Here is a 23,916-nt window from a genome sequence, read left to right as displayed (position 1 = left end):
CAGTAATTTTTTTCACAAATTTCAGTTTTCAACGTTCGATAAATCACGCCCATAAGATAGGTCCGAACCGGACGTCTGTTCTTTTTCACGAGATCTTTATCTCCTTTCCTTTCCTCTTACCGATGTACTTGATCGCCCTTTTTAGAGGCATCAGTCCTAAAAGTGTTCTTTAATGCAGAATAATGAAGAGTAAATCCCCACTTTAGGGTACGACATCGTCGAATCTCATTTATATCACTTCCATTTCCCCCTCGTTTTCTCCCCAACGTTTCAGAGTCGGTTGGAATACGTTATGCATAATTTTCAGCGGTTTTCTCGTATTTCGCTACCTCCGACTCATTCGTATTACGTACGACGATTATTCTCCCGTGATTAATAAAATCACGAGTGAGATATATCCACGTTCAAAAGGGCTCATTTTTATTCTCGAACGTTCAGAGCAATGAAAAGCGAAGGTAAAATTGAAAGAATGGACCACAATAAAAATCCCTCTGAATTTCCATTACTATTTATTTCCAGTTATTTTATTTTCATTGTTCCTCTGCGCATCCTCGCAGGATTTTCCAAACTCCATGACTCAATCTTCAGTTTTTTCGCCTTATCAGACATCTTCTAACTTCTAAATTCACTGATTCTGATTCCCCGAGCGAATGAATAAACGCACCAACAGTGGCAACCAAAACAGTGAGTCGAAAAATCTTCGGAATTGGCTGTTTGCGGTTAACTTTTGGTAGATAATGTTGCCAGTTTCGAAAGGTCCTTTGAACACTTGAGTGATGCTTACCTTTTTGAATTTTCGAGGACTTGCAATAAGCTTTCAAATGCAGATTAAAGGCACATATTTACAGAAAATGTGTTTGGACACTAGTGTATTGCTGTTCTATCTATAGAGTCACTGCGTATCGTACGCCATGAGAAAATTAATAACTGAGAGAAGCCAAGCTTTGGACCAAACTCCCCCTTGGTCTTGCTGCACAGTCAACGTTCTCTCTCTCTCTCTCTCTCTCTCTCTCTCTATCCCTATCTCTTTCTCTTCCTTCCTCTCTCCTCTTGCTCCTAATGGATTTGTACACATTTACACGTCATTTGCAAGTCAATATGGGAGAACTCGAATACGAAACGGTTTCTCGAACCCTCTAGGCTCACTGACTTCTCTTTGCTCTACTCTACATACGTATCTGTACAGTCACGAGTTCCTATAGATATGGGGACTTATGTTCTACTTGTGTGTATGTATGGCAATGATATGCATGCATAAACTCGCTGGACATGGAAGGCTCTGTATTAGTCTCCCATGGTTTCAGGTCCTTTACACACTTCTCTGTCTTGTTCTCACCCCCAGCATTTACCCTCTTACTCTCACACTTGATTGAGAAGTACAAATCTCCGATATCGAGTTTCACGATACGTAATATCCATATATATATATATATATATATGCTGCTCAGAAAGCTTCGTGTCACAAACTTTGCTCTCTCATCGATCATTTCCACTCCTCTTGCTCTCGCCCTACTGCCCTTCCATTCGTCTTCTATGGAAAATCATATTGCTCAAACAAAATAGATTAACTTCAACTTGTACGATTTTCTCATAAGATATAATTCTGGACTGGGCGAAGTTAACATTCATTTTTATTAATAGTGAATTGATATTAATTCAGTTTCAAAGCACCAGAAGCGTATCTGCTCCAACATTTCTGAAATATTTTCTTCCCAGTTGGGGTGCTTGTTTTATAGGAAAGATTTTCAAAATGTTTGCGGATCGGTGGTTCAATAATTTAAGTCGATGAGTAGGAATACAAAAGCCCAAACATATATTGAACGGTGGTCGAAGGTTGTTTCGACGTAACTCGATGCCCGATTCCCGCAAGAGACAAGGGCGGAGAGTCTGAGCCATTCTGATCAGTAGCTACGGTCAGTGCCGGTCAGCCATAGAAACGAGCGAGTACTTCTCAGGGGAATTCAATGGAGTATGGTACGAAACGCGTTTGGAGTGAGCGAGTAGTTTGAAAAAAGTAGTAGAAACTCGTGAATGGATGGTCACTTTTTTCCCTCGTGTACGAACGCAATTTTTCGTTCAGTGATAAAATCATTTGTATAACCAGAAGAAAAATTTCAACGAATCCGTTGGCTGTTGTGTACGTAAAACAAGAAAACGAAAGCTTCGTTTGGATCCGGTTGAATTTTTTTCTGTTAATTACTGGAGTAAAGCTAATTGGTCTTGAATAGAGAAAACTAATTAAGTCGAAAATAAGTACGGAGCGGAAGAGTAAATGAGAAGGTGGGAAAGGTCGAGTGACTTGAGATATTTAAAACTAGCGATAGGTCGTGAGATTTGTTTGAACCGAAGAGGATCTGAATAACACTCACGCTGAACTCCACTCCCAGACAAAAGTGGCCACTCCGTGGCTTTACAAGCGAGAGACTACTCCGAGAGACACTCTCTGAATATGACACAAAAAACCTGTGCACATATAGCCCAGTTGACAACGTGTAAAGTTTTATTTTCCACTCTTTGTCTAATGAAAAAAGAAAATTCACTTCTTTTTCTGGTGGACTCTGAAAAATAGAAAACTCTCGGTTAAATGTGGCCGATGGGGGTTCAATGAGTGGAACGGAGAGAGAAAGGCGCCAGTTCATTTGGCCAAACCCCTCTCCTTGTTCCATTACACAAAATTGCTCCCCCGCTTTTCTACCAATCCATATATCGACTAACGCCGTAGGACAAAAGGCGATATATTTCCCGCTCCCGAATTGCATTCGATCGCTACACTCGTGAATCTCTTTGGAGCACATCTGCACTATCGATATATACGAGACCAGTTTCCATTTTGTATGTAGAATGCATATTCCAGACTCTCCCCGACCTTTCCATCCCCTCCGATGAAAGTAGCTAACTCTTCGAGCCATTGAACAACGTACTCTCTCATAGCTGCCCCGAATAGAGTTGTACGCACCTCCAACTGTCCAATTGGAGATACTCCCTTCCATGTACGGGTCATTTCAAGACTGCGAAACAATGAACAGATTTTATGAAAACATTTCGTAATGAATGATTGAGAATCTCAGAACAGTGGGAAGGAAGCAAAGTCACAATGACTGCGAGTCCTTTTATTTTCGTATTAGATCGAAAATGTAAGATCGAGAGCCCTCGAGCGCGGGCAACAGTGAACAGTGAACGAAGGTTTTGAAGGAAAAATTATTGTCGTTATGACACTGCATCATCTTCCTGAGTTCTGCAGATACGATGGGAAAAACTCTTGACAGTTTTCGCAGAGCTGGAAACGCAATTCTTCGGGTGAGGAGTAAACAGCCTAGGAAATGGAGACGTTTCGAATTGAAATTCGCTGTATATCGGCTACGCTCTATTTTCATTTATAGCTTTTATTTCCTTTTTTTTAACTCTGGTCCATCGTGCTACGTTCGACGAGAGTGCAGGATACCGAGAATTCTATACCTCTTTTCGTCAAACCCTATCCATTGGGTTGAAAAAAACCTGGGTAGTTTCAACGGTAAAACGATTTCTCTTTTTCTCTCCCCTTCTTTTTCTATATGATCCCTGCATACAACTGGTCTCTATATTCACGGCGTTCTACATCGTTCCCGTGGATGAAAAAATCTTATAAGAATCATGTGCGTAATGAAAAAAGTTTGTGATAAAAGTAGATAACACTGGCAACTTCGAGGGGGTATCAATTTCACTATTGTTTCCGATCGAAATATCAAATCTGAATATCTCGAAAAATTGAGTCCATTTCGTGAAGGGATTTGAAAAAATCATAAAAGTAGTATGAACATTTTTCAAAAATTCGTTAAGAAATACCGTTTCAATATCACATTAAGTCTTGAAGGATAAGGAAAGGAAACATTCCCCCTAGCAATTTGCAATTATTTTGACAATAAGGAAAAAAGAGATCGGTGTCCCAGTTGACTCCTGGAAAGAAAGAATCTCTTTTTTCCTCGTTCTCATCATAAAGTACAGCGACATTTTCTCGAGTTATTTTTCGTGAGAGGAAACATTTTCAACGAAATTTGCATCCTTACCTGGTGTAAAGGGCGGCACATTGGATAAATTATGCATGTTCTTGAAGCATGAAATATTCTGTGAAAAGATGGAGTAAAAAGATACCTATATCTATAGTCTGCCAGGATACATACGTGTATAAATTCATACATTACGACAGGGAGTGACGAGAGGATGATTTTAGTGGGAAATAAGGAAGAAGGACTTGCCAGGACCTCCAAGGTATATTCGGTCTGCACCAAGGGATGCGGGGAAGGGGAAGAGGGACTGTGAAAACTGAGTTAAATTTTCAAGAGGAACATAACGAGATTCGCATTAAGGCACGAATTCGATAGTACATGAAAGAGAGAACGAGTGAGCGAACGAGAAAGTCAGAGGAATTTCGGGCTTGAACATGAAATTTTGATCAGCGATGTATACAAAAGGCATGTGTTAACTGGCTATCTGCTTGCTTCTTGAAATATAGATAATCCTCAGAATTACTAACTTCTTCCGGTTCCCAGATGCCGGTATACCTCAAAGGGAAAGCTCTTTCAGCTTTAAGAGGGTTGTACAAAGACGTGCTTTTTTCGCGCTACATAAAACGCTACTTTATGGACGGCTCAGAAGTACAAAGTCCCTTGCTTGCATGGATTATTAAGGATGGTATACCTTTTGTTTGCATCTTCCGAGTTTTATTGACCGTTCCAGCTTCCGTAATAATACAGCTGGCAAATAATTTGAAATAAAATTACTCGAACACTGGGATGGTAAATTTAATTGAAATATTAAATATTTAATAAACTTTGATAAGTCAGGACTGTTCTTTCATAGCTTCGCAAATAATTTGGTCATTTTGTTGAAATTTTAATTATTATTGCCCCACGTTGTTGAAGCCCGAGGCATACGTCAACGACGAGCTCTCCGACATGACGTTGACGAGCAAACGCCACGACTGCTCGTTGGCTAATGAACGAGTTTATGATAATTGTGATTGAAGATTGTGTGGAGAGTAAAAGGGGTGATAAGCTCGACGAACGCATGGTCTTTAGAGATGGGAAGTAGAAAAGGGAAATAAAGAGCGGAGAAAGAGGAGGAAGAGTCGATAAAAGTTACCGAACGACCTCAGGGAACGGATAGGGAAGGCATACAGATTTATCTTTCATCCTTTGTTCCTATAGCGCAAGAGGAAGGCAAGTCCTTCGAGAAACATGTTCCTTTATCTCGTTCCTTCCCCTCCTCTCTGTGCTCTTCGACTTTTTATTTGGCCCTCTCTTTTATTTTTCTCGTCGTATCTCGTTCCCATTTTGGTTCGTTCCTCCTTTCGTCACTATCAAAACCACCCGAGGCAGCCATCCTAAATTCGGGGGGGGAGGGTGAAAATTTTTATGTTCCTTCGGAACCCTCGACCCCCCTTCCGAGCCAATCTCCAAATCCCTTCGCGACGAAAAAGTTACATCATCACTTTTATTATCTTTCTCTTATTCCTATTTTTGACCGGTTGTTTTTCTCTTGGCTTACTTTTTCCAGACCATTGCTCAAGCAGATAAAAAACTCGGCAGAATCGCACATCGTACTCGATTGTTCGACAGACCGGATTCACAGCGTTCTCAAACAGGCCCAACAGATCGGCATGATGAGCGATTATCACAGTTATCTTATCACGTCTCTGGTAAGCATGTTTTTTCTAGATTTATTATTATAAATTATGAACATTTTTGCACAACGAAGCCAATATCGAAATAACTTTTGGCTCCAACGATGATTCGTTAAATAGATTTCGATTGGCTCATATTTCATCGAGTTTATTCGAGAGCCTCATCAGTATATTGCCACAATTACGAGATGAAATTTTACTTTACTCCCGAAATGGCAAATACAGGCTGCCACATCGTTCAATACACAATCATATGTGCCCTCAACTCGTTCGATTTTCATTTGTAAATACTCGTTTCGAGCCACCCCTTCTTTTATCTCGTCACGAGGTCTTTGCAGCTCGTAAACCGTGGCGCAATTCCATCAACTCTTATTTATCCTAGTAATTAATTGTGCCCTCTTGCTCTTTTTCGCCCTCTCTCGCGCTCGCCTTTCTCACCAAAAAATGTTAATACTCACACTATTGGCGAACGACTCGATTGTTATTCATGTATTCGCTGTGGCATTGCGGACTCATCATACACAAGAGCTCGTTTATATATTCGATCGTCCGTAGCCCCACGTTACTGTCGCCATTTACGAAAACGGCAATCAAACCATAATGAGCACCAAGAGTGTTAAATGTCCTGAACAAAACGACGAACGAATCTACAAATGAAGAATACAACAAAAACATTTACGGAATTTATCGATTGTACAAACGAGGAGAAAAGCGTTCAACGGATTCCTGGAAAATTTACACCGCTTCAAACCCATAAATAAGTCGCAATCAAATCAATCAATTATTTTAACAGCAATCAATGTACCATGAACTCAAACTCGTGAAAGTTCATTCAAAATTCAATCTGAATACATCAATATCCCAATGGGAAATGAGAATCGTTACGATTTCGTGAATATTGAAGAGCTTCAAGTGTATCTTATGGAAATATTATTTTACAACATTGCACAATCAAATTTTTTAAACAGAAAGCTTAAGCAGCATAATACGAATATCTCGATTACCAGACGATGAAACCTCTACAAATTTTTCACACCATAATTAAGGAGGGTGGCTACGTTCGTCAAATTGATAAGAAATTGATCAAATTTGGTGATAATGTTCTTCAACATCAAGTGCGGAGACACAATTTTTTTCAAAATTTTCTTCTGCTTAGTTATCGAGTAATTACGCATTAAAGCAGATTTCTTATGCCCGGAATGTATACCTATATATATGGAAACGCTATGCTTATACACGTGAACTTTGGTGATCAATTACTCGATAACTGTACAGAAGAAAAATCTTAAAAAATTTGTATTGTCAAATTTAACTCTAAAGAATATGTTCACCAAATTTTATTAAATTCTTATCATTTTGAAATTTTTAATGTATTTTACATGGTTTAGCATGGCAACATTGTATCGTCCCTAGCCACCCTCCTTAAGTGCTGTTCAACAAGATTCGCGTAAATTTTCAATTCATTAACTTGGAATAATAAAATCTAATATTATATTGCGACGATTAAAATTATTTATTGGAGGATATGCTGAATTTCCTCGTTTTGTTAATATTTTCGGGCTCTGTGGTTCGGTCCGGGACCTCGATATGCTTCCGATCATCGAATACAATGGTGAAGAACAATTCCAAACGGTCCCAACACGAAAGGGAGCGAATAATTTTCCAAAAACCTTAAATTCACGCAAAGAGTGATGCTGTATATTTTAGGAGGGGAGATTTGAAGGGGCGAGTTCAAGATTCTTATTATCCGCACTGACTCTTCTCGAGTCTCTTCGGTGATTCTACCACCTCACAATATATCGCTTGAACTTCTTTAATCGTTTCAAATCCAATATACTTTGTAACAATTCGTTACGATGTCCAGTTGAGATGAAAAGTTTATTAACATTTTCTCAAAGTAGTGCTTGCTCTCTTACAAATCTCCGAGAAAATATTACGAAGATTTTTCTTGCCAGGGAAACTCTTGCTGATCCCTTCATAAGTTGATAGAGCACTTGTTTCTATGTGAAACAATAGGGCAGTGTTTTCTCAAGATGTACGTTGTTAAAGTTTCATCTCGTGTATACAATATAACCGAGAGTAAAAAAGGATGTACGTATGAACGTGTGTATGTCCGGAGTAACATTCGTGACAAATGAAGTCAAGTAGAAGCAATTTATTTTCATTTATTTTTGGCCAGTAGGTGTACAGCCGAACTGGTCAAAGTCTCACGGGCACACGGTACGAAGCGATCCATCAAGCCACTCGGAGCTTTCGGCGTATATACCTCCACGCAATTTAACTTTACTCGCTTTTCCACACGCCTATCGGACTTTCTACAACAAATTGTCACTTACAAGGAACATCACTTTGGTGTCCCCCTCCGATTTTCTTGAAACTGCTGTATGTGAAAGAGCATTCGAAAGTAAGAGACACGTATTTTTTTTTATCGGCGGAAAAACGGTTTTAAGGGGTGAAACCACCCTTGAAAGTAAGGCATGTCAGGGGGTGATTTTGCAGTTTCACCAGCAAGCACTCAACAGATTTTGATAAAACCAAAACCAAAATGTTTCTTATCTGAAGTGATGAAAAGTTCACCCTGTGCACGAAAAAAAAAAAAAAAAACAGGGGGTTAACCACCCTTACATTCTTATATTTCTCACGCCACAATGAAAAGGAACGAATATGATGGAATGAAACGGGTTCTATTTCCATGAAAACATGAAAATAAAGTTCACATGTTTTTGCATTTTTGCAAAATAGCAGTCTTAAGGGGGTAAACTACCCCTTTTTTGAATTTTCGTACTGTATGTGGCTTATTTCTGTTTTACATGTTTTTGCTGATTCGAAATATTATAATAATTTCGAATCAAGATTTTCTGAGGTATCAAAGTCAATACAAGACTCTGAAAGTGTGAATCTCCCCCACTCGATTTTCCTCTTTATTCGCTATTTCAAAATTTCTCCCTGCATTTCGTTCAATTTGGTTGCTCTGCATCGAAATTACGAATTCAATAATTTTAGGAACGTATAATGATCGTATTGACCTCAATCTTGGCGGGCAAGGGAAGGAGGAGGGGAGCCATTTGATATTTACTACGATTCAACTTTGAAGTCTGAATAAGTCTATGCTGTTGATCTTGTTTACTAACGAACATTTTTTAAATGAAACTTCAATACACATTAACAATTCATTAACCGTCTCATAGTATAGAATCGGATTTTATTAGATAAGTACATATATCGAAATAAAATATAATAAAACCTATCATTTCCAGCAATTATGGCTCATACGTTGTACAATAATGATATTCATCAAAAAAATGTTTCAAACACAAAGATTTTTTGCACCATGCACATTTTATAATCGCTATATTATTGCAACCAGGTATTTCACAGTGTGTTTTTGATTGACCGAACCCAAAATCAACAGGATTTTCGAAATATTCCGGTTTTTCCGTAATATAATTACTTTTAAACCATGAATATTTGAAAAGATTGATATAGCGTGGAGATGACAATTGATTGTGGGCCAAAGATTGCAGTTTGATTATATTATTCCTCAAATGTAAATTTATATCAGCATCCACTAATAGAACACTATCTGAAAAATGTCGTACAAAATTTTTCCATATCCTGAATCCAAATACATCCCGAGTAAAAAAATTATGGTGAGTTAAATATAATAAAAACATGTGCGACGCAAAATGCGTTGCACATGTATCAAATGAGAATAACTTACTTATAAGTTGCTCATGCGTGAAACATGTGTAAGGCGTAGTGAGTGACTTATAAGTCGCTCATGAGCGACTTATAAGTAATTGATGTGCGAGACATGAACTACCCTCAAATGTATGTGACAGATCACGAGAACGTCAAACATGAGCGTGATGAGTACCTCATGAGTGACTCATCATATGATCTGTATTCAGGGCGTTCGTAGAGAATGAATACAAATAATTGTTTTTTCCGTAGACAGGTAAATAAAAAAAGGAAATAATGATGAACACTGTTCATTGTTATTTAAGATTCTTAATAAGTTTATTATCCTCAAGTGTAGCATCAGTGGTGAAAATTGACAATTTTTTCATCAATGAATGACCGGCGAATAAATAAAAATAAATTGAATGAAAATTTTGTTTTGTTTAATGTTTTGTTTCGTTATTTCTCGTGTCGTAGTTATTGTTCTGACATTATCGCGTTCCTCGTCGTTTCCTCTACTCGTTCTTTCATCCTCTCCATCTCTCATATTTTCGTCGTCTCATTCTCTCATACTCTCTTTCCGTGTTCTCCCGCTTCTCTTTCTTTCATCCCATCCTCTTCGTCTCTTTCGTGAGCCCGTTTTCATTCCGTCGTTCTCATCGTCTTAAGGAAGTTGAAGCGATATATATAGGACATCATACAAAAAATACATTAGATTTTATTATTCCAAAATAATGAATTGAAAATTTACGTGAATCTTCTTGAATAGCGCTTAATTATGTGTGAAAAATTTGAAGAGGTTTCACCGCCTAATAATCGAGATATTCATTGTCGAAAATGACAAGGTTAAACATGGGCTCTTATGGAAGCTTTCAAAAAATTGCTAACTTCAACAATAAATATTTCAATTTCACGACAGTGAATCATCGGCATATCCCGACAGAATTTTAATACTGTCTTAAGCTTTCTGTTTAAAAAATTTTAATGTGCAAAGTTGAAAAATAGTTTTAACAAACGATACGCTTCAACCTCCTTAATCCTCGTCTTCTCGTTTCTTGTAAACTCGTTCTACCGTCCTTTCTCTCTCCTGTCTTCTGTGCCCTCGTTCTCTGGTCCTGTCATCGTCCCGTATCCTGGTCGTCTTATCCGCTCGTTCTCATCCCCTTGGGCTCTCGTCATCTCGTTCCTCGTTCTCCCGACCTCTCGTTCTTGCATTCTCTCTCCCTCCTGTTCTCTGTGCCCTCGCCATCCAGTCTCCTCGTTCCCGTTTTTCGTCCTCTCGTCCGTTCGTCCTCGTTCCTCGTCCTTTCGTCCTCTCGACCTCGTTCCTCGTCCTCCCATCCTCCCTTCGTCCCGTCCTCGTTGCTCGTTGCTCATTCTCTCGTCGTTGCGATCGTTGCTCGCCCTCTCGTCATCTCGTTCCTCGTCCTTCCATCGTCTTGTTCCTAGTCTTTGTCCTCCCGACCTCATGTCCTCTCGTTCTTTCGTTTTTCCGGCCAACGCCCTAGCTTTCATTCGCTCTCTCGTCCTCCCGTTCGCTCATTATTTCATTTTCCCGACCATCGTCCTAGCATCCTCTCGTTCTTACGACCCCTGATACTAACCTCTCACAGTTGTCTTCTCAAAAACGATCTTATGAAAAAATCTTATCAAAAAACGAGGAAAGAGGAATGCGAGAGAGCAAGTGATCAAGGACGACAGGATGCGGGATGCAGAAACGGGAGAGTAAGAGCGAGCGAGTGAGCAAGAAAATGAAGGAGCAAGAAAACGGATGGAGACAAATATATAAAGACAATTATTTTGACACGTTAATGCGACAGTCACTTTTTTATTTACATTAAAACGAAGTCGTCAATGGTCAATCGTACTGTAGGATCGAATGTGCTATGAAAATATAACTATCAGAATTGACTGGCATAAGCTGACGAGATGAAAAATCATCGTTCACGGTTATTTTCTTTATCATTGGTGAAAGCAGTCGATCCGACGTGTCGCTTTGAACAACGTTCGTTGTTTTTATTATGAAGCGCTAATTGTGTGCATAAAGATCTCCGATCTGATTATATTCATTTTCCAGCAGGTAAGTTCCGATCTAAGTTCAATTATGTTCCTATCTTTCATGAGTAAATCTCATTCTACTATTATTTTTTTGGCCTTCTCTCGTTCTCTCACTTTCTGGTTCGCTCACTTTCCCGCATCTGATTTTTCGTTCTCGCACGTGCTCGTCATCTCATTCTCGCGCTTATTCCCATATTTGTCTCCATCCGTTTTCTTGCTCCTTCATTCTCTCGCTCACTCGCTCTCTTACTCCCCCGTTCCTAAATCTCGCATCCTGTCATCCTTGATCACTTGCTCTCTCGCATTCCTCTTTCCTCGTTTTTTGAAAAGTTTTATTAAAAAGTTTTTTTTGACAAGATCGTTTTTGACAAGACAACTTTGGGAGGTTAGTATTAGGGGTCGTAAGAACGAGAGGATGCTAGCAATGAGCGAACGGGAGGACGAGAGGGCGAATGGAAGCTAGGACGTTGGCCAGAAAAATGAAAGGACGAGAGGACATGAGTTCGGGAGGACGAGGATGAGGAACAAGACGATGGAAGGACGAGGAACGAGACAACGAGAGGACAAGCAACGATCGCGACGACGAGAGAACGAGCAACGAGGACGGGACGAAGGGAGGATGGGAGGGCGAAGAACGAGGCCGAGAGGACGAAAGGACGAGGAACGAGGACGACCGGACGAGAGCACGAAAAACGGGAACGAGGAGACGGGATGGCGAGGGCCCAGAGAACAGGAGGGGGAGAGGATGGAAGAACGAGAGGTTGCGAGGACGAGGAACGAGATGACGAGAAGCCAAGGAGACGAGAACGAGTGGATAAGAGGATGAGGAGACGGGACGACGATAAGACCGGAGAACGAGGGCACAAAAGACAGGAGAGAGAAAGGACGAGAGAACGAGGAACGAGAGGTCAAGAGGACGAAAGGACGAGGAACGATCGAGACGACGAGAGGACGAGCAACGATCGAGACGATGAGAGCACGAGCAACGATCGAGACGTTGAGAGAACGAGCAACCAGGACGGGACGAAGGGAAGATGGGAGGACGAGGAACGAGGCCGAGAGGATGAAAAACGAGAACGAGGAGACGGGACAACGAAAGGACTGGATGGTGAGGGCACAGAGGACAGGAGGGAGAGAGAATGCAAGAACGAGAGGTCGGGAGGACGAGGAACGAGATGACGAGAGACCAAGGGGATGAGAATGAGAGGATAAGAGGACCAGGATACGGGACGACGACAGGACCGGAGAATGAGGAACGAGAGGCCAAGAGGACGAAAGGATCAGGAACGAGACGACGAGAGGACGGGCAACGATCGAGACGACGAGAAAACGAGCAACGAGGACGGGACGAAGGGAGGATGAGAGGACGAGGAACGAGGCCGAGAGGACGAAAAACGAGAACGAGAGATGGGTTGACGAGGGCACAGAGGGCAGGAGGGGAAGAGGATGGAAGAACGGGAGCAGATTGGGAGGACGAGGAACGAGATGACGAGAGGCCGACGAGAACGAGGGGACACAAAACAGGAGAGATAAAGGACGGGAGGACGAGGAACGAGAGGCCAAGAGGACGAAAGGACTAGGAACGAGACGACGAGAAGACGAGGATGAGGGGACAAGAACGAACGGAGAAAGAGAACGAGACGACGAGACGACGGGAGGATGGGAGGACGAGAGGACGAACGCATAAGAAACAAGGCGATGAGAGGACGAGCAACCAGACGACCAGAGGACAAGAGGACGAGAAACGAGAACGAGGAGACGGGACAACAAACGGACTGGATGGCGAGGGCACAGAGAACAGGAGGGAGAGAGAATGCAAGAACGAGAGGTCGGGAGAACGAGGAACGAGATGACGAGAGCCCAAGGGGATGAGACCGAGCGGATAAGAGGACCAGGATACTGGACGATGACAGGACCGGAGAACGAGGGCACAGAAGACAGGAGAGAGAAAGGGCGGGAGAACGAGGAACGAGAGGCCAAGAGGACGAAAGGACGTGGAACGAGTTTACAAGAAACGAGAAGACGAGGATTAAAAGACGATGAGAACGACGGAACGAAAACGGGCTCACGAAGGAGACGAAGAGGATGGGATAAAAGAAAGAGAAGCGGGAGAACACGGAAAGAGAGTATGAGAGAACGAGACGACGAAAATATGAGAGATGGAGAGAATGAGAGAACGAGTAGAGGAAACGACGAGGAACGCGATAATGTCAGAACAACAACTACGACACGAGAAAGGACGAAACAAAACATTAAACAAATCAAAATTTTCATTCAATTTATTTTTATTTATTCGCCGGTCATTCATTGATGAAAAAATTGTTCACCACTGATGCTACTTGAGGATAATAAACTTATTAAGAATCTTAAATAACAATAAAAAGTGTTCATCATTATTTCCTTTTTTTATTTACCTGCCTACGGAAAAAACAATTATTTGTATTCATTCTCTACGAACGCCCTGAATACAGATCATATGATGAGTCACTCATGAGGTACTCATCACGCTCATGTTTGACGTTCTCGTGATCTGTCACATACATTTGAGGGTAGTTCATGTCTCGCACATCAATTACTTATAAGTCGCTCATGAGCGACTTATAAGTCACTCACTACGCCTTACACATGTTTCACGCATGAGCAACTTATAAGTAAGTTATTCTCATTTGATACATGTGCAACGCATTTTGCGTCGCACATGTTTTTATTATATTTAACTCACCATAATTTTTTTACTCGGGATCAAGCGGTTGAATTTTTCCAGTTGTACCTTTTGGGATAATCATTGTGATGATTTTTTTATCATGAGGGGTGGCTTCACGTACAACTTTGGGGCAGTGTCCACTCCAGGAATCAATCAGTAATACATTGTCACTTCCAACATTCGGAAAAAAAACTTTTTCCATCCAAATTTTAAAATGATCTGTAAACATATAACAAATTATATATTTATAACTATATTTTGGAAAAAGTTGATGCACCCTTAACGATAATACGCACCGGAAGTAAGTTTCCCAGATTTCGATGCTGTTACTATGACGTTATCTGGCTTAAACAATTCGTTCGTTACTCTCGGTCCAAATTCACCTTTTGCCTCCTTTAATACTATGAAAAGTGGAGAAAGTAGTTTCCCGTTGGCATTTATTGTTGGCTGAATCGTGTAGCTATGGGTCGTTGAAGACACTGATTGTACAACGCATTCAACTTTTTTCGATCCTTCCATCGCTAAAGTTCGTGCTGAATGGATTTCCAGTTGAAAACCGCTTTGGTCCGAATTATATACATTACTTGACCCATACTTTTCTATTAGTAATTTAACATCTTGAACAAATTTGTCCGCATTTGTTTGCAGAAGCGCTTCTTCCTCCACAGTTTTTCTCGTTATAAATTTATTAATTTTTCTGGAAACAATGCGATGCGATTTCTTAAATTTCCATAGCCAGTTATGAGAAGCTTTGAATCGTATATCTTCATGGCCTATTTCTTTCTGTGCCTGTAGAGCCCACTTTCGAAGGTCAATATCATGAACAATGACACCCGCGTCTACAGCAGTTTTCATATTCCGTAATGTGTATTCAGAAATTCGAGCAAGTTTTTCTTTATATGTACCACCCTTGTTCAGTTGTTGTGCCCAGCGTCGTAACTGCCGTATGGATTTTACAGATTTGTATTTTTGTTTGACGGTTTCAACACTGTAATTCTTTTTTTTACCAGATCTCCAATATTCAACAGCTTTTTTTTTATAATCATAGCTCAGCTCATCGTCACCAGAACAAGCGTCGGAATCGACATCATCATCCTTTTGCCATATCATATCTTCAACAGCAATTGCTTCGAACTCTTTAAATGGTTCTTGAAAATCAAGAGTTTCTTCCTGTATCATCTCAATCCCGTTGTAATCTTGCATAGAATCGATTAAAATTTTTTCGAAATTCTCCTTCATCTCTATTTCTGCATTATTAACAGGAGTTTGTGCAATGTTCATAGCTTCAAATGTAGCCAGTAACAATTTGATAACGTTGATTGGGTTGACTTTCATGCTGGTAAAAGTAGTAGGCACAATACACCAAAAGCACAGAAAAAGCACGCACGATTTGGAGCTCACTCAAAAATGCACTAGTACAATGCTAATGGTTACCGCCTTCGAAAATAAGTATCGAAAGAAAAAAATATTTATTAATCTCACGATGCCTGATAACGTTTTTATCTGATGCATGACTCAAGAATATTCGGAATGACTAATGTTATTCGGTGTGTGAGAATGCCAAAAATATCAGGTGATCATAACTACTTGATAACATTTTTATCTAGCACAAACACCGGGATCATATGTCTACGCCTCTATTTTTCCGCCAAAGTTATGAAAGTGTTTTATAGAGGCATTTTTATCTGTAGCATGGTACCTATTCATTTACGTGCAGTTTACAAGCTTTCTATGATCACCGAAAAAGTAGTTGTGAGAACTTCCCCCCCCCCCCCCCCCCCCCCCCCCCGCCAAACCGACACCATCCAGGTCAATACGAGTTTTATATGTTCCTAAAATTATTAAATTTGTAATTTCGATGCAGAGCAACCAAATTGAACGAAATGCAGGGAGAAATTTTGAAATAGCGAATAAAGAGGAAAATCGAGTGGGGGAGATTCACCCATTCAGAGTCTTGTATTGACTTCGATACGTCAGAAAATCTTGATTCGAAACTATTATAATATTTCGAATCAGCAAAAACATGTAAAACAGAAATAAACCACCTACGGTACGAAAATTCAAAAAAGGGGTAGTTCACCCCCTTAAGACTGCTATTTTGCAAAAATGCAAAAACACGTGAACTTTATTTTCATGTTTTCATGGAAATAGAACCCGTTTCATTCCTTCATATTCGTTCCTTTTTATTGTGGCGTGAGATATATAAGAATGTAAGGGTGGTTAACCCCCTGTTTTTTTTTTTTTTTTTCGTGCACAGGGTGAACTTTTCATCACTTCAGATAAGAAACATTTTGGTTTTGGTTTTATCAAAATCAGTTGAGTGCTTGCTGGTGAAACTGCAAAATCACCCCCTGACATGCCTTACTTTCAAGGGTGGTTTCACCCCTTAAAACCGTTTTTCCGCCGATAAAAAAAAATACGTGTCTCTTACTTTCGAATGCTCTTTCACATACAGCAGTTTCAAGAAAATCGGAGGGGGACACCAAAGTGATGTTCCTTGTTAGCATGTTCAATTCTAATTCATTTTATGTAGGGCGTATTCAGCACACACTCAATGTGAATGAAAGAGTAACGAGTTTTCGGATAATTCCTGCCGAATCTCTGAATATTTCGAAAAAAGCAAGGACCATTTGAGCGCTTCAATGTTTTGGAAGCGTCCGAGTGACAATTTTCGAGCATCAAGGAACTTCGAAATTAAAATTCAACCGTTGCACGAGCACCGATGGAATTCGACGACTGAACTTTCGCTATTATTTGCCTGCATAGCTGCGTTGCTTCGCCAAAATTATGATAAAAATCGAATCAACATTTTTGTAAAATTCTCCGAATGTTTGACTGGAAACCTCCCGTATACTTGGTGTCAGCTAAACTCTCGAAAATTTTTCCCACACCGAACTCGCGCATACCTTCGAGCATACGCATATACGTGTGATGATACCACGCTGGGACACTAATGGATCTTTTGCAGCGTCGGTTATTATCGAATCTCCCCATACTTTTAACCTCTACCTTCTGCCTTTCATTTGCGCATTCAAATTCGGTTATCTGTGTGCTTGCTTCATCTCGTTTACATTGCACTTTTCATCGTGCCTCACATACCGCTGGTGCACAGGTGCCAGAAATCTCGATGCAATTTTTCCTTACGAACCACATTCGTTTTTTTGTATTTTCATTTTTTTAATTAACTTGACAGTTATTTTAAGGAAGCACACATTTTTTTAGAAGAGAAAACAGCAAAACAAGAGTGTTGTTTCCATGGGGACTTTGGCAGAATTGGGTTTTTCAGTGACTCTTTGTATAGTATATATATTCGTTGAATCACGTTAAGACGATGGATCAGTCGGTAATCACACCTCGAATTTTTGAAATTGAAACTCTTTGACAACGTTCGTCCGATTAAAATAATAAAAATGTCAACGTACGCAGCACGATCGCAAAAATCCGATGACATTTTTATTTTTTCGATCAGACGAACGATGTGGAAAAATTTCCCTTTCAAAATTTGCAGCTATCTCTCTCGCACTCACGTTTGTGAGTACCGACTGATCCATCATCTTAAGGGGTCTATCCTAGTTAGACGGGCAAAAAAAAGATGATTTTCACGATTTTTTTTTGACCGGTATAAATTATAAATATGGATATAAAAAGTGTTAGGCCTAAAAACACACCCTTAAAATACACAAAGAAATTTTTTCTGTTTTTATTTTACTCAGTTTTCGTACAGAAAAATCGGGGGAGACAAAAAAAAGATGGGTGTGCGCTGTTGATAAAATCTTTCGAATGGATGATCGGAGAAAAAAAATAAAAATGGTTTTAGACTCGATAGGTAAATAATAATAAATAATAAGTTTTTTTTCATCGTTTTCTGCTAAAGAAAATAGTTCCGCTCAAAATTTCAAAATCGTATGATATATGCTATAGTCGTAGTCATAATAGAGAACATGTGGTAAAATTTTGGGAAGGGGATCGGTTAAAGAGTTTCGGAGATTTTACCAACGAGCCGTCCAAAAACGTGATTTTGAGAAAATCGCGTTTAAGCAAAGGCAGGTACGTGGTACCACACTCGATGGCCAAGTAAACGTCGTTGAAAATGACACTTAGACTGTTCAGATCTTTATAGAATTTTAATATTAGAATTAGTTTAAGTTTAGAATTATTGGTAGTAGAAAAAAATCGATTTTTTGAAAATTCTAATTAGGTAGACCCCTTAACAGAAAAACAATTCATTACGTAAATTCATTTTTTAACATTGGAAGGGTCGATATTTTCTAAAAACTTGCTCCGCATACAATTCGACGAATCTATCAATTGAATTTATGAAATATCCTGCAAACATATTTTTTCGTAAATCCTTGAAAAATAATCTCCGCAGTCTCATTGGCAAAGAGAAATAAAACAAATTGAAGGATGTTAAGTAAATGGTAACTCCTCGTCTCGTTATCGTATTTACGTGAGACGTGCGCTTCCTAAGTAATTAGCATAATTCAAACTAGCCATGAATGTCGTCGGTATTATCAATGTTGGAATTCTCTTAAGGCGCTTTTGTCAATGTTTACTTCGTAAACACAGGATGAAACGGGGTCGAGAGAATCAAGTAACAGACAGAGTTGCGGGTCATCGCACCCCATTACGTGTTTGGGGGTGAGAATCGTCTTGTCGTGCTCGAAACTCCAGAGATTTACCTCTCTCTCTCGCTCTCCCAGCGTTTCTCGCTATTCTTCTTGCTCGCCTTTCCATTCTCATTCTCTTTCTCTATCTGACGTTCTTATCCTTTGATTCACGAGCTTTCTTCAATGTCCTCGAGGAGGAACCCCTTCACGTATTTGTAGTTGATGACTCACTCACAGTCCATCCTCTCTTTTTCCTCATATATAACTTCCCCGAACAATGTTCACGCTGTATCGTCGAGCGTCGGTTTTCATCTTTTTTATAAGCTCGGACACAGCGTGCTTCGATTTTCTCAGCTGATATATCGTCGTACAGCTTTCCTCGCTGCCTCACACTTTTTTCCCTCTTCTCTTCGGCTTCGCCCGAAAATGCTGTGTGGAAAGATTACATTCGTCTTTTAAGTTTTTTCATTTTCTTTTTTTCCCGGGATAAAAGTACAGTGAAATATTAAACTGACCCGATCGCCGATTTTTACCGTACTTTTATCACAAATATCGAAACTTCCTCTCCGACGATATTTTTCTCCACTCGATTTTAATATCGAGGGGGCTCAATATTAGGCTAGCCGAGGACGCGGCTCATTAATTTTTTATTACGTCCAACCGGCTCGCTCGCCTCCGCTTTTTTACCTCACAGGTACTCGCACGCATTCAATATGATAAAATAAAATTCTCGGCTTTATATATGTCTTTCATAGAAGCAATATGCGTCATATTGCTAGGCTCGCACAATGGTGAACTGCCGGACAATGATGTATTTCTAAAGGATGCGAACGAGGATGAGATTTCTTTGCACGGACAATGTTACGACTGCATCCTTTCCTCCCAGCTTTCTCCACGTTGCAAAAATATGTATTCGTCTCCTTGAATATTCATGAAATTTAATATCGTAAAAATGTGGTAAGCTCTTGATAAAATTTTCCTCTTTCTTCTTGTCGCGGAGACAAAAGTTCGGCATCCGTTCAAAATTCGATATTCCAGGGAGATTATACATCGTCACAGATTACAGATGAACAGGCAATTCATTCGCCATTGATGGCCCCTGCGGACCACACACATTTCGAACAATCGAGTATTAAAAGCTCTCTGAACTCATATCTCTAAAATATTAACAGTTACATTATTATTCAGATTAACTATTCAGCATTATTGTACTTGCTTCATCGATGATTTGCACTCGGAACGAAATTTTGTTGAGAAAGGTCAATCATTAAGTTGCGTTAATTAAAATTAATTATTATTAATATATTATATTATACTATATCATATGAATTATTCAATTTATTATTATTATGATTATATTAAAATTAATATTAATATAAATTAATTAATAAAGGCAATGATTAAGTTTATGGCAATATAATATGCCATAAAAAAATTTTGTCACATGCTCCGTTTATTTATTCAGCAGAATCTACTGTTAAAATGACAAATTTAATAGTTGTTATCTTCGAAAAATATTTATTCGTCCGTAGCGAATTGAATAAATGAAATTTTCAACATAAATTTTCTTCTCAGTGCGTGAACATCCAAATATGAATTTTTCTTCCCAGAATTCATCAGTCATGTTTGACAATGTACAATTTGGAGTTTTAGGGTTTTCATTTGAAATGTTCCGCGTGGCCAACAACGAAACTAAGCTCATTGAACTATTCTAGATCTATGAAGAATTCATTTCATTAGAACTCGAAGTCGATTCTCGAAAAATCACAAGTCGTAAGCTTCGACGATTTGTTCCAAAGGCGTTTGTCCTCCCGCTCGTTTCATTTTTCATTCCTGTGGGCTTCGTGTAAAACGTACTCGTAACGTGTACGCGTGCGTCTGTGTTTTTGTGTTAGGATTGCACATTGCGACGGAAGTTGGCAAAAGTTGGGGCCAACTCGTCGCTGGGCGAGGGGAGGGTTGACATCGAAAAATCGGTAAATCGCAGTGAACCGGAAGTAACGAGATCTCGCTACGGATTTTCCACCTCGCACAATTCATTTTTGGGCTCTGGCGTGTGATTGTACGACTAGCTGCTCTTTGTTCGAACATAACAAAATATTGTGGAGCGTAACACGCCTCGTAAAACCGTCCGCGGAAATCTTGTTCGAAATCCTCCAATTTCATAACGGCGTGAAGATTTGATCCGCTAGGAAAACATGATAAACGATCAGCTCGTGAAACATCTCGTATGCATTTATAGGGCGACGGAGATTTTATCTGGAAATAGAGATTTCATAGTTACCGAATGAACGAATAATTCAAATTTTAAAGAGGAAGTCTACGAACGTTTGTACTAAATGGAGTTACGGTTAAACCGTGCCGAAGAAACGAAGCGATCAAACGTAATTTCACATCGCTCGCTTCTTCCACCGTAGGCCTTTGATTTTCGTGATGAATAAATAATCGATAGCAAAGGTACATGCGAAAGAAAAACTTGCCAGAACTTTTCTGTGCAATGCTTCACGATCAGCCTCTGTCAAAATGTATTCTCTACCCCCATGAAAAGAATTTTTTTCATGGGGGCAGAAACGAATATATTTTTTTAATATTAAATATACATTTTTGATAAACACTAAATACTTATGTTTTCAATTTTCAATAAATATTTTTCACATAAAAAGTACTATAATAATCGATCGGAAATACGTTTTTTTTTATATGAAATATCAAGAGACTCGGTAGAATCTCGGAACAAGTACATTGGCAGACCTGTCTAGATTTATTTGTATCGAAATTACATTTTCATTGCATAGATTTATCATATGTCAAATATGTATTATTAATGTATGGAAAAACATATATTTTTTATGCTTCACATGCTAGTTTAAGGTTACATGTTAACGTCTTAACGTCATCTAAAATCTTGGAAATTATAATACATATCTATTAATTAAAAATGTATGTTTGATATTTATTTTAAAAAAATATCGTTAATGACACCCACAAAACATGATTAAAATACTGAAATCGACAAAATCATCGACAGAATAAATACAAGATTCATATACTTGTATATTTATGAAGGTTATAAAAAATCTATTTTTCATATATGCCGAATATTCTTTTCATACAATACTACACACTATTAAATATAAATTCTTTTCATGGGGCCGGTTTCTGGTACACCCTGTACGAATATTCACGTAGAGAAACGAATAGTGGAAGAGGGCACAGCGCAAAATTCCCGTGCTGTCTCTCTCCCTCCCTCTCGCTCTTTCTATCACTTTTTCCCGACTCCGGTCCAGCATCAGTCAGGATATCCGGATTTAGGAGTTTATCTCATGCTTTTTCCTTCCACCTCCTGTTACACAGGATCTCAATAGCGTTGACCTGGAAGAATTCAAGTACGGTGGTACGAACATTACTGCCTTCCGATTGGTGGATCCTGAGAAGCCAGAGATTCAAAAGGTTGTCCAAGATTGGATCTACGGTGAGCAGAGATATGGGAGGCAGCTAGACATGGGCCAGAGCTACAGCAAGGTGAGTTGGAACATCGAACCTAATCAATTCCTACACACTTTATGGTATTCCACTTTACCACGTAAGCAAACAATCTTTGGATCAAAAGTGCCCTTTGGTTTTCGAACGTAGAATTATTTTGGTAGGATTTCCCATACTTTTCCGATGTCGTTTTCAAAACTAACGAATTTGGCGATTGTTCTCAATGTTTTTATCCGAAGAAAGGAAATTTTGCTTTCATGTTCTGATATTTTATCCTTGCTATCCTCTATTTTGTATTTATTTGTTTATTTATTTTTTTTTTAATTCCTCCAAGAAGTCGTGTCCGTTTGTCATGTCTCTGGGATTACGAGCGAGCAAACGTTAAAGTCGATTAATCGAGCAAATTGAGTGAAGCGATTTCGCGTAACTGTATCAAATTGAATTAAAGGGAACTAGGTCTCGTGATGCGGCGAAGACAAATGATGTCGAGGCAAAAGCTACGATATACATATACACGTGGCTGAGGCTCCGGGAGAGGCTTCCTCGAATTCCCTAGCGACTCACCTCACTTTTCTTTCTCCATCAGATCGTACAGATTCTCTCCACTTTAGACGTTTGTTAATTGTCTCTGCTGAAGATTCAGTTAAGTCCTTGTCCTGTCCGTCCTGCTGGAGGAGCTTTGAAAAAAAGTATTGAAACCGGCAAATCCACCTCGTGGAAAGGTGCCAATTTTTTTATTCTTCTTTGTCAAATGTTGTCGTCGGAACAGCATTCGAAAGTCTTTTATAATTTCCTTTTTTTCTCGGGAACATTGAAATTTATCAATTTAGTTATTTTACGATGCCGATGGCAATTTCGACTAATTTATTCTCCATAGAAAATGTCTCATGCTTTTTTTTAACGATTATTACTGATATACGTCGACTCACGTGAGTTTTTCTCAGTCAAACCTAATTCTCGTGACGTTTCAAATACTCTGGCAACGTTTGAATATTTCCGAGTATCATTAGCCGTTGAATTGACAGTGAATTAGTTTCTCCAGGAATTTTAACGCGAGCACGAAGATTTAACGAGTTACTGGCTCATTGTCGTTTGGCACTGTGCGAGTCCCTCCGAATAAAAATTCAGTATTCTCCGAAGAAAATGTCATACGATCTGGCTGGGCATTGCGAGTGAGCGATAAAAAAAGCCTGGAAAAAAACGGGAAAAAATATTGGCTGGAACATCTGGCGGGGACAATATCGACGTGTGAACGAAAGTTGAAGCGAAAGCTCAACTTTCAAATTTTGTGTCTCCCTCTTCTTTGCCTCTCTGTCGCTCGTTTTTGGGCTATATACGTGCTTTGAGAACCTTTCGAAACGAGTATAAAAGAGCGTGAAAATGTGAGATAGCGCGTGTGTTACTCGAAGTTTCACACGCGACAGCATCTGCTCACGTTGAAACGTCGTTCTGTGTTTTTTTTTTCCTTTTTATTTTTTTCAATTTTACCTCTTTCATATATTGTTGTCATTTTTTTTCCCAATCTTTACCATCGTTCTACGAGCAAATATGGCGGGACGAAAAAAAGGAAGCAAATTGGCCGAGTCCCATGACCGCGATTGCCGTCCCACGACGACAAAACTTTTCTTAAAAACTTTTCGCACCGCTCTTCATCTCTCTTTTTATCTTTTGGTTTCTTTCTCCATTCGCTCGAGGCGTCTGCTGTCGCGTCTTTTTCTAGC

General features: G+C 39.5%; 1 protein-coding gene across 4 annotated transcripts in view; it reads left to right on the top strand.

The window, feature by feature from the left end:
• KaiR1D (Kainate-type ionotropic glutamate receptor subunit 1D) overlaps positions 1–23,916 on the top strand; it is a 169,601-nt gene that overhangs the window by 123,264 nt on the left and 22,421 nt on the right. For all 4 annotated transcript variants that reach the window (XM_043423445.1, XM_043423443.1, XM_043423444.1 and 1 more), the window contains exons 6-7: positions 5,533–5,674; positions 22,067–22,234. In XM_043423445.1, coding sequence (XP_043279380.1) covers positions 5,533–5,674; positions 22,067–22,234 — 310 coding nt within the window. The remainder of the gene's footprint in view (positions 1–5,532; positions 5,675–22,066; positions 22,235–23,916) is intronic.

The sequence above is a fragment of the Venturia canescens genome, chromosome 7 (assembly GCF_019457755.1).
Source record: "Venturia canescens isolate UGA chromosome 7, ASM1945775v1, whole genome shotgun sequence".
NCBI classification, from domain to species: Eukaryota; Metazoa; Arthropoda; class Insecta; order Hymenoptera; family Ichneumonidae; genus Venturia; species Venturia canescens.
This window is presented reverse-complemented; position numbering and strand designations above follow the sequence as displayed.